General features: G+C 39.5%; 1 protein-coding gene across 1 annotated transcript; it reads left to right on the top strand.

The window, feature by feature from the left end:
• Positions 1–7,395: 7,395 nt before the first annotated feature.
• On the top strand, positions 7,396–11,830 carry LOC129475419 (cancer/testis antigen family 45 member A6-like). Its single transcript, XM_063634744.1, has 3 exons — positions 7,396–7,566; positions 9,809–10,057; positions 11,748–11,830. The coding sequence occupies exons 1-3, from the start codon at positions 7,398–7,400 to the stop codon at positions 11,753–11,755; spliced, it is 426 nt and encodes a 141-aa protein (XP_063490814.1). The 5' UTR covers positions 7,396–7,397; the 3' UTR covers positions 11,756–11,830.
• The last annotated feature ends 216 nt before the right edge of the window (positions 11,831–12,046 follow it).

Here is a 12,046-nt window from a genome sequence, read left to right as displayed (position 1 = left end):
TGGATCTTGAATTTTGTCAAGTGCATTTTTGGAATATATTGAAATAACCATATATATTTTTTCTTTTACATATTAAAATGGCGAATTACAAGAATAGATTTTCAAATGTTGACCCATCTTTGCATTCATCAGATGAAGTAAGTATTCATTAAAAATAACAGCTTGCTAGGATTTTGGTTTTTAAATTTCCCTTAATGTTAGTTCTGCTTTTATGATAATTTCTTTAAACCACAGATTCATTAAAAGGAGGAGAATTCTGCTACAAGTTAGGCTTATTTTTTTCCTGATTGTTAAAGGGTACTGACCTTTTGCTCTGCCATAATTTATATGCCTTTCTTTTTGTAGTCAAATGCATTAACTATACAGAGCATATGTATAAGATGAAACTTAATAAAAGGGGCATACCATCAAATGTAAGATGAGAGTATTATCAATGCCATCGCAGTAAACTTTTCTGTTTAGCACTTTTTGTATCCTGTTGAAGAAATATTTTTCTATTTTGAAATCTTAAATTCTTCTATAATTTCTTCTAAAGTCTTATTAATTTTTTCTTTCACACTGAAGTACTTAATCCATTTGAAATTGCTTTTTAAAAAATATGATATAAGAAAGAAATCCAACGGCATTATTTTTCACATATATTGCCAGTTGTCCCAGTGCTGTCCACTACTACATGATCTATTCTTTCCTCCAATCATGTTCAATGATACCTCTGAAATGTGTCAAATTTCTACATATTCAGAGGAGTCTTTCTGGGCTCTGCTATTCTATTTTCATTGTTCAATTCATGTACCTCTGCATTCATATCACACTGTCATTATTATTAAAGGTTAATAATGTCTTGAAAACAGCAAGGCATTTCCCCCTAATTTGTTCTTCTTCACGTTTATCTTGACTGTTCTTGAGAATTTACTTTTCCATATACATTTTATTTATTTATTTATTTATTTATTTATTGAGACAGAATCTCTGTCGCCCAGTCTGGAATGCAGTGGCGCGATCTCGGCTCACTACAACCTCTGTCACCTGGGTTCAAGCGATTCTCCTGCCTCAGCCTCCCAAGTAACTGGGATTACAGGCGCCTGCCACCGTGTCTGGCTAATTTTTGATGTTTTAGTAGAGATGGGGTTTCACTATATTGGCCAGGCTGGTCTTGAACTCCTGACTTCGTGATCCACCCGCCTCGGCCTCCCAAAGCGCTGGTATTACAGGCGTGAGCCACCACGCCTGGCCTTATTTATGTATTTATTTAGACAGAGTCTTGCTCTGTCACCCAGGCTGGAGAGCAGTGGTGCAATCTCAGCTCACTGCAACCTCCGCCTCCCAGGTTCAAGTGATTCTCGTGTCTCAGCCTCCCGAGTAGTTGGGACTACAGGCACGCACCACCATGCCCTGCTAATTTTTGTATTTTTAATAAAGATAGGGTTTCACCATGTTGGCCAGGCTGGTCTCAAACTCCTGACCTCAGGTGATCCGCCCACCTCGGCCTCCCAAACTGCTGGGATTATAGGTGTGAGCCACTGCACCCAGCCCATATACATTTTAGAATCAGCTTGTCAAGTTCCATGAAAAGAATGTGTTGGGATCTTTGTCATTTTAGTGAATTTATACGTTAATCTGGAGAGGGGGATGGACATTGAGTCCTCCTATCCATAGTGTAGCCCCCCTTTTCAGTTTTCTCTGATGTCTTCCAGTAAATTTTTATAATTATCTGCATATTGGTTGGTATACCTCCTTATATTTATTTTATATATATACATTCACATACTTCATATATATAGTCCATATGTATTCCATATATATGATATATATTTCTACATATATATCTTTATATGCTTATTCCTTATATAGTTTTGCTAATGTTACCTTAAAAAGTTACATTTCCTAAGTTTCTTGGTACTCTTATATAGAAACACAGTTAATTTTTATATTCTGATTTTATATCTAGCCACCTTGTTAAGTTCTTCGTCTATAGACTACTTTGAGCTTTTAGTTTAGACAAATAATTTATCTCAGGATGCAAGCTAGGAATTATCATAATGCAGTGTTGAATAGAAGTGGCACTAATGGGCATCCTTGTCTTGTTCTTGATTTTACAAAGAATATTTTTAATTTTTAATCACTAGCAATAATGCACACTGTAGATTTTTGGTAGATTCACTTAATGCTTTTACTTTTGTCCTTTATGAAACTATTGTGTTTCATTGCATGTATTTTCTACATTGATTTATTTTTCTGCAGCTTTATTAAGGTATAATTGACAAATAAAACTTGTATATTTTTACTGTGTACAACATGAGGTTTTGATATATGTATATATCATTAAATGATTAAATCAAGCAAATTAATGTACCCGTCACGTCATATACTTATGGTTTTGTGGTGAGAACATTTAAAGTATACTCTCTTAGCAACTTTCAAGTATACAATCTATTGTTATGAACTATAGTCACCATGCAAGCTGTGTGCTGGCTCCTAAACACTCCTGGCCCTACTATTTACCCAGTGGTTCAGGCAAAAAACCTTACAATCACTGTCATTTCTCTTTTATTCTTCTCTCACATTCAATCTCTTAGCAACTCCAGGCAACTTTATGTCTAATATAATCCTCAAACATCACCATTTCTCTCCACCCCTCTAGTCGACTCTGCCATGATCAATCACTGGGTGACTATGCTATCTCCATGTTTCCCATTCTTGCCCCCATCAACACATACTCTCTAACCCTGCAGCCAGGTCAGCATGTTGGCACATAAATCACATCATGCCATGTGCCTCCTGAAAACCTGTCCTCAACTCTCCTAAGTACTCAGAACAGATCCTGAACTCCTGGCTCTGGTCTGCACGGCCTGCCCTCCATCACCCTCTCCTAAAGTGGGTCCCATCCATCTCCTCCTGACTCTCTGCCTCTGTCCTTCACCTCGTAGTGCTCGGTCCATCCCCACTCCAGTCCCTACCCTTGGCCTCACCACAACCTGGAACTCTCTCTCTGCCTCTGCACAGGCAGCTCTGCTTCTTCCTTCAACCCTGCCCAAGGGCACCTCCTCGGAAGGCCCTGTCCAACCAGCTACAGCCCCTGGGGCTCCCTCTGCTGCTGTCTCCCACAGGCCTGTGGACTGCTTCCACACCACCAGCCCAGCGCTGTTTCTTTCATTTGCTCATTGTACATGTACTGTCTGACTGCCCCATGAGGATGTGAGCTCCACAAGGGGAGGGAACATTGCTCTCTGGGCTGTTTGCTACTGATTCCCAGCTCCTAGCACGCTGCCTGCCACAAATGATGAATAAATGAAAGAAGTGTCAGACCTGGAGTGAAAAGAAAGTCACTTTTCTGGAAACGAAGGATGAGGAAGATCATACACTAAAAGGGATTTTTGGTGATGGAGTGCGTATAGAACTTTCAGCACTAATGGCCACCTCTATTTTCTCAGAATATATTTGATGTAGAGAGGAGGCAGGTCAAGGTGTATCCAAGTTGTCTGGCTTCCAGTTTAGAAAAGGACACAAAATTTTATGCAAGTTTCAGAAATCATGACATCATGTGAGACTTTCAGCTCATCAACTTGTAAAAGGCAAAAAGGCAATGTTAAATGAAGAGTATCTTGGCCGGGCATGGTGATTCACACCTGTAATCTCCGCACTTTGGGAGGCCGAGGTGGGAGGATCACTTGAGCCCAGGAGTTCAAGACCAGCCCGAGCAACATGGTGAAACCCCATCTCTACAAAAATACAAAAATTAGCTGGGGGTGGTGGCACATGCCTGTAGTCCCAGCTACTAGGGAGGCTGAGGCAGGAGGACTGCTTGAGCATAGAAGGTTAAGGCTGCAGTGAGCCATGACCATGAGCATGCCACTGCACTCCAGCCTGGGCGACAGAGCAAGACCCTGTCTCAAAATAAATAAATTAATTAATTAATGAAAAGAGTACCAGGAATTTATGAATGTTCATTAGTTGTATAGTTTTACTCGATTTCTGTATGTATGGATAGTGCCAGGAAGTTAAGAGGTAGTTTTGTTGTATTATTTTTTATGAGCTCAATTTTTCAGGTCTGAGATTTCTGTCTGGTTTATCATTTTACTTTATGAAATAATAATTTCCTAGAAAGTACAGAGTACAGTGACGTCCCTGTGGGGGTGAAGAAATACACCTGCCTTGTAGCTCAACCATTTAATTTGCAAGTTTCAGAAATCATGACATCATGTGAGACTTTTTATGTGAAACCACTTAATTTGGTTTCCAGATGCTACTGTCATTTGTGATGTCCATGAGGAGAAGATGGAAGTGGTCAAACTCCACCTGATGATTCCTTGTCAAAATCTGCTCCACCAGAGGTTATAAACACGGTAGGATATGGTATTCTACCCAACTAACTGAATTATCTGTTTAATGAATTAACTAGTCTCAGCAAATATGGGCTGATTCAGAAAGCTGGTAGTAGTGTGCACTTTTCGGTCTTATGTGCGCTTGCACCCTCAATTATCTCTGTATTTGCTGGAGGGTATCATTCCATGAGAGTTCATTTTTCATTAAATTTTTAAATTGTGGGAAAAAATACATGGCATACGACCTACCATCTTAACCATTTTTAAGTGTGCAGTTCAATAGTGTTAAGTATATTAACATTGTTGTGAAACAGATCTCCAGAACTTTTTCATCTTGCAATCATCTGAAATAAATTCTCATGGAATGGAGTAAAATCAGAGTCCAGGTATATTTGATGTGATTATTAGCCATTTGAGTATGACTCCTATGAAGTGCATATTCAGCTTTTCCCCCCAAATTTTATTGGGATGTTTGTTTTTTAGAAATGCATTTGTAGTTCTGGATATATTCTGGATTCCACTCATTTGTTGCCAGATCTATATGCATATATGTGTGTAATTAATATATATTTTTATATATAACCTATACTATATACTGCATAATGTATAATCTACAAACATGCTTTGGTTTTTCAGTCTGTTAATAGTGTCTTTGAGGAACGGAAGTTTTCCATTTAATTATGTCTAATTAAACAGTTCATTCTTTATGGTTAGTGCTTGTTTATCCTCATTAAAAACATCTTTGCCTATTCTATAGTTGTGAAGACAATATCTTAAGTGTTTACTAGATTGTCTATCCATCTTTAATAAAGTTTTGTGGAGTGGGAAGAGGTAAGAGTCAAGGTTTGTATTTTCCCTGCATTTATCAAGTGCATTTATTAAAAGCACTGTCCTTTCCACAATGATTTACAGCTGTTCTGTATTTTGTATTTCCAGATTGTTTTTGTCCTCTGTGTCCTCTTCCCTTGGTGTATTTGCCTGTCATTGCTCCAATACCACACTGTTTTATTTACTCTACCTTTATAGTAAATTTCATATATAGTAGTGCAAATCTACTAACTTAGTTCTTTTTCTTAAAAAAACTGACTTTCCTTTGGCTTAAAAAACTTGGCTTCTCCAAATCTTCAATTTGCATATACTTAAAAAATGATCTGCTTGTCAATTTTCAGAAAAGCTTTTGTTAACATGGTGGAATTTTAAATATGATTGCTATGATCATTCTGAGAGACTTGACAATAATGTCTCTTAATAATGTCTTCCGGCCGGGCGCGGTGGCTCACGCCTGTATTCCTAGCACTTTGGGAGGCCGAGGCAGGCGGATCACTTGAGGTCAGGAGCTCGAGACCAGTATGGCTAACATAGTGAAACCCCGTCTCTACTAAAAATAGAAAAATTAGCCAGGCGTCATGGCAGGTGCCTGTAATCCCAGCTATTCGGGAGGCTAAAGCAGGAAAATCTCTTGAACTCGGGAGGTGGAGGTCGCAGTGAGCAGAGACTGTGCCACTCCACTCTAGCCTACTCTTCTAACGCATGGAAAGAATATTTTTCTCCATTTACTGCAGTCTTGAATTTCTCTGAGTGATGTTTTATAATTTTTGTGAAGCACTCTAGCACATCTTGATCAGATTTATTCCTAAATATTTGATGTTTTTGGAACTGTTTTTAATGGCATTTGAAATCTCATATTCTAATTATTTGTTGCTATTAATTACACAGAAATGCCATTGGTTTTTATTATATCCAATAGGTTGACTAAATTTGCTTATTGACCATAATGATTTTATTCTTCTGCATTTTCTATGTACAGAACAATGTCATCTGTGAATGGCATGTAAATCACATCATGGCATGTCACTCCTGAAAACCCATCCTTAACTCTCCTAAGCAGTCAGAACCGACTGTGAACCAGCTTTGGTCTGCGAGGTTATTTCTTTCCAAATTTTAAAGGTATTATATTTTCCTGATGCTACAGCACTTTTTAGAACCTCCAGTAAATTGTTGAATGGATAGTGGACATCTTTGTCTTGTTTTTAAACCCAGGGAGAAAATACTGATACGTCACTATGAAGTATGGCATTTACTATTTTTTTGTACATATGCTAACCAGAATGGGAAAGTTGCCCTTTTTTCTAAGTTGGTGATAGTTTTTATCATGAATGGACTTTAAACATTGACCATGTATGAAAATGATCATGTGGTGTTTCCCTTGGTTTTTGTTGTTGTTGTTGTTAATATGGTGCATTACATTTATTGATTTTCAAATGTTAAATCAATGTTGCCTTTCTACAATGTACTCCACCATGGCTGATGTATGTCCTTTTTAAGTACTATTGCATTTTATTTGCTCACGTTTAGTTTGAATTTTTTGTGTCTTAAGTTCAGGGGTGATCTTGGCTTGTATTTTGGCTTCATCTTGTAGTTTTTCTTTCTTCTAAAGTCCTTGTCAGATGTTGTTATCAGTTTTGTATCAATCTTCTAAAATCCTTTGCTTTGTCCTCATTTTTCCTAATAAGGGTTAATACAGATTTGTTTATACATCTATTTGAATATATAATAAATATATAAATATATAATATACTTATATACTAATACATAAGTATAAGTATACATATATATTATATAAGTATACATACTTATATATTAAACATATATTATGTATAATATAATGTATAATATATATAATTTAAAATATAATGTATAATAAGGGTTAATACAGATTGGTTTATACATGTATTTTTCTTAATAAGGGTTAATACAGATTGGCTTATACATCTTCAAATAGGTAATAATATTTTTATCTATTTTTGGTTGATGACAGCTGCTTATTCCACAAGCATTCTGATTGATTTGGTTATACCATCTTTCTTCTGTTTTACTTAGTGCACATTAAAATTAGGTTTCTTTTCCTGAGAACAGAGTGTTTGTTGAGACTTGGTAAATGTTGGCTCATGATTAAAAGTGAAATTAATGATTCAAAGTCTTGGTTGTATACACATATGCAGACTGTTTGCCATTTTGTGATTGTTAGATTTTTGTCGTGAATGGAGTATGTTCACTGGTGTTTTTCAGGAAACAATGACCGATAAAACAGAGAAGGTGGCTGTAGATCCTGACGCCGTGTTTAAACGTCCCAGGGAATGTGACAGTCCTTCGTATCAGAAAAGGCAGAAGATGGCCCTGTTGGCAAGGAAACAAGGAGCAGGAGACAGTCTTACCGCAGGCTCTGCCATGTCCAAAGGAAAGAGTAAGTAAGCCTGTCCTCACCTGCTCTTCATGCTGTATCCAGTGCAGTCGGCCTCCTGCCTCATCCCCTCCAGAGAAACTGTCCTTGACAAGGTCAACAATTTCGGTTGACATTGCCATTAATTTCTCAGCAGCATTTGACAGTTGTTCACTCGCTTCTTCATGAAAACCTTCCAGGATTTCCATTTCCCACAATTTTTTTTTAAATTTCCTGTCCTTATTGGTGAATCTCTATCATTTTTTTCTTGAGACGCAGTTTCGCTCTTCTCGGCCAGACTAGAGTGCAGTGGCGCGATCTCGGCTCACTGAAATCTCTGTCTCCTGAGTTCAAGTGATTCTCCTGCTGCAGCCTCCCAAGTAGCTGGGATTACAAGCAGCAGCCAACACACCCAGCTAATTTTTGTAACTTTAGTAGAGAGGGAGTTTCGCCATATTGACCAGGCTGGTCTCGAACTCCTCACCTCAGGTAATCCACCCACCTGAGCCTCCCAAAGTGCTGAGATTACAGGCACGAGCCACTGCACCCGACACCTGTCATTCTTTTTTCTACCTTTCTTTTTCTTCTCTTCTCTAAATACTGTAAAAAATTCCTGAACCCCAGCATCTCTCTCTCCCCTTCTATTCCACTCTGCCATGATCAATCACTGAGCTCCTGTGATACCTTCATGTTTCCCATTATTGTCCCCATCAAACACATACCCTCCAACCCTGCAGCCAGGTCATTATATTGGCATGTAAATCACATCATGCCATGTCGCTCCTGAACACCCATCCTCAACTCTCCTTAGCACTCAGAACTGACTGTGAACCAGCTTTGGTCTGCGAGGTTTTGTGTGGCCTGGCCTCCATCACCCTCTCCTCACATGGGCCCCATCATCTCCTGACTCTCTCTGCTTCTGTCCTTCACCCCGTAGTGCCCGGTCCATCCCCACTCCAGCCCATACCCTTGGACTCACCGCAACCTGGAACTCCCCCTCTGCCTCTGCGCAGGCAGCTCTGCTTCTTCCTTCAAGCCCTGCCCAAGGATACCTCCACAGAAGGCTCTGCCCAACCAGCGGCAGCTCCTGGGGCTCCCTCTGCTGCTGTTGCCCATGGGCCTGTGGACTGCTTCCTTACCACCAGCCCAACGCTGTTTGTTTCATTTGCTCATTGTGCACATACTGTCTGACCGCCCCATGAGGATGTGAGCTCCACAAGGGCAGGGAATATTGCTCTCTGGGCTATTTACTGCTGATCCCCAGCTACTGGCACGCTGCCTGCCACAGACGATGAATAAATGAGAGGTGTCAGACCTGGAGTGAAAAGAAAGTCACTTTTCTGAGACAGAAAGGAAGGATGAGGAAAATCATACACTAAAAGGGATTTTTTGGTGATGGAGTACATATAGAACTTTCAGTAGTAGCCGGGCGCGGTGGCTCACGCTTGTAATCCCAGCACTTTGGGAGGCCGAGGCGGGAGGATCACGAGGTCAGGAGATCGAGACCACGGTGAAACCCCGTCTCTACTAAAAATACAAAAAATTAGCCGGGCGTGGTGGCGGGCGCCTGTAGTCCCAGCTACTCGGAGAGGCTGAGGCAGGAGAATGGCGTGAACCCGGGAGGCGGAGCTTGCAGTGAGCCGAGATCGCGCCACTGCACTCCAGCCTGGGCAACAGAGCAAGACTCCGTCTCAAAAAAAAAAAAAAAAAAAAAAAGAACTTTCAGTAGTAATGGCCGCCTCTATTTTCTCAGAATATATTTGATGTAGAGAGGAGGCCGGTTGAGGTGTATCCAAGTTGTCTGGCTTCTAGCTCAGTAAAACATGGTGGTTTGTAAGTGAATTTGAGAAATCATGATATCAAGTGAGACTTGCTGCTTTCATCTTGTAAAGCATAACAAGCTGAAACTATCCCATGAGTACCAGGGATCTGTGAACGTTGCTTTAGAGTTGTACTGTCTTACTTGGTTTCCATATCTATTCATAGGCCCAGAAAATAAGAGGTAGTTTTATTGTATTATGTGTCCTGGCCTCAGTTTGTCAGGTCTGGTATTTCCTCCTGGTATATCCTCCCATTTATGAAATAAATAATTCCCTAGAAACTGAGGAGCACATAGATATACCCAGAGGGGTGATGAAACACACATATCTCACAGCTCAACTTCTCAGTTTGGTTTCCAGATCTGTCATTCATGAGGTCTATGTGGAGGGGAAAGAAAGTGGTCAAACACCAACTGATGGCTTTTAGTCAAAATTTGTTTCACCAGAGCTTATGACAGGAGATGCTATTCCACCCAGCCAATTGGATTCTCAGATTGATGACTTCACTGGTTTCAGCAAAGATGGGATGATGCAGAAACCTGGTAGCAATGCACCTGTGGGAGGAAACATTACCAGCAGTTTCTCTGGAGATGACCTAGAAGGCAGAGAAACAGTCCCTTTTCCTAAAAGCCAAGAAGAAATTAATGCTGATATAAAACGTCAAGTAGTGAAGGAAATCCGATGCATTGGACGAAGTAAGTAGTGTAAGAGTGTCTGTTTTATAAAACTATAGGAAGTCTCTCTTTCTATGATTCAGAAGATATCCATGCTACCTGTTGAGGCTCGGTCTTTGCCAGAGTTGAGATTGCACATAATTTATGGTGGTTCCTCTTTTCTTTGACTACAACATAGTACACCTTTTGCTTTTCTTTTCTTACTTGGTTAGGGTTAAAAGAGTTTCACTGGTATGTATGTGCAGGTGTCTTTTTAATTATTTAGTTTTTGTATGTGCAGGTATCTTGATTTAAGCAATTGAAACCTTTTAGCCTATGAAGCATGATTGCTGAGGTATAGATTCTCTTGTATTCTTCTTTATATTTGATAATACTGAAGGTTTTTTAAACACCTTCAGAATAAGAAAAAATCTTCAAATTGCTTTAAGGAGTGCAAGGACCTATAGAAGTCAAGAAACTATTTTTTTAATCCATCATCAAGGAAGCAGCAAGGTGGGTAGAAATAGGAACTGTCCAATTTCTTTAAGCACTTGGACCCAATAGAGTACTTGGGGTGAGCGTGGGGGAACAGCCCCTGCCTTGCGTTTCTCAGACCCTGGTCCTCACTCATAGTTATGGCTGTCTCCCACAGTTACTTAGGCTAATGTTATCTGAATCTAACTCATTCTTCAAAGACTATGGAGACTTCCAATATCATCATAGTCTGAGGTGTGCATTGTCCCTCAATTGACATTCTTTGTATTTGCTAGACAACCTCCTTTTAAAAAATTTGTGTAGGGACATAGCAGATGCATATATTTCTGGGGTATATGAGATATTGTGATACAGACAACAATGTGTAATAATCACATCAAGGTAAATGGGGTTTCTGTCTCTTCAAGCTTTTATCTTCTGCGTTACAGACAATCCAATTATACTCTTCATTATTTTTAAATGTACAATTAAATTATTACTGACAATAGTCACCCTATTGGGCTATGAAATACTACATCTTATTTATTCTATTTTTCTACCTATTAATCACCCCCCTTCCCACACCCTGCACCCTCACTAATCTTCCCAACCTCTGGTAACCATCATTCTACTCTCTATCTCCATTAGTTCAGTTGTTTTACATTTTTGCTCCAACAAATAAGCGAGAACATGGGCAGTTTGTCTTTCTGTGCCTGGCTTATTTCACTTAACATAAGGACCTTTGATTCCATCCATGTTGTTGCAAATAACTGAATCTCATTCTTTTTTATGGCTGAACAGTACTCTATGGTGTATATGTACCATATTTTCTTTATCCATTCATCTGTTAGTGGACACTTAGGTTGCTTCCAAATCTTGGCTACTGTGAATGGTCCTGCAACAAACATGGGAGTGCAGATATCTCTTTGGTACACTGACTTCCTTTCTCTTAGGCATATACCCAGCAATGGAATTGCTGGATCATATGATAGCTCCATTTTTAGTTTTTTGAGGAAACTCCATACTGTTCTTCGTAGTTGTTGTAGTAACTTATATTCCCACCAACAGTGTATGAAGGTTCCCTTTTCTCCACACCCTTGCCAGCATTTGTTATTGCCCGCTAGACTACCTCTTACTATGCAGATGAATTTCTATTTCCATGCTGACTGTTTCTTCATCTTTCTATCCTTCACGGTGCTTCCTACAGCATAGGTTCTTTGGCTATCTTTTGGTTAACGACATGTGTCTTTCTTTTCAGATATATGAGCCAAGACTTTGTTCAGCTCCTTGAGAAGAAACTGGAACATATGATTTGGGAGTACTTGTCCATGGAGGATTATCACACCCCAAATGCATAATCTCATTAATGATTGAGGAGAGAAAAGGATCAGATTGCTGTTTTCTGCAATGGAGCAGGATATTGCTAAAGTCTCCTGGCATATGTTACTGAATCTAATGGCCTTCCAGAGGCCAAGAAGTTTCTGTTAGTAAAAGATATTCTGGGACAGAGGAGCAAAGATGGCTGAATAGGAACAGCTCTGGTCTACAGCTCCCAGC

This window comes from Symphalangus syndactylus, chromosome X (genome assembly GCF_028878055.3).
Source record: "Symphalangus syndactylus isolate Jambi chromosome X, NHGRI_mSymSyn1-v2.1_pri, whole genome shotgun sequence".
Taxonomy (NCBI): Eukaryota; Metazoa; Chordata; class Mammalia; order Primates; family Hylobatidae; genus Symphalangus; species Symphalangus syndactylus.
This window is presented reverse-complemented; position numbering and strand designations above follow the sequence as displayed.

What these genes read in the sequence shown, in the direction of transcription:
- LOC129475419 (XM_063634744.1), top strand. Translation starts at nt 7,398, where the DNA reads ATGACCGATAAAACAGAGAAGGTGGCTGTAGATCCTGACGCCGTGTTT. An exon ending in TGCCATGTCCAAAGGAAAGA is followed by an intron (nt 7,567 to 9,808) that starts GTAAGTAAGCCT and finishes TTGTTTCACCAG; the next exon opens with AGCTTATGACAGGAGATGCT.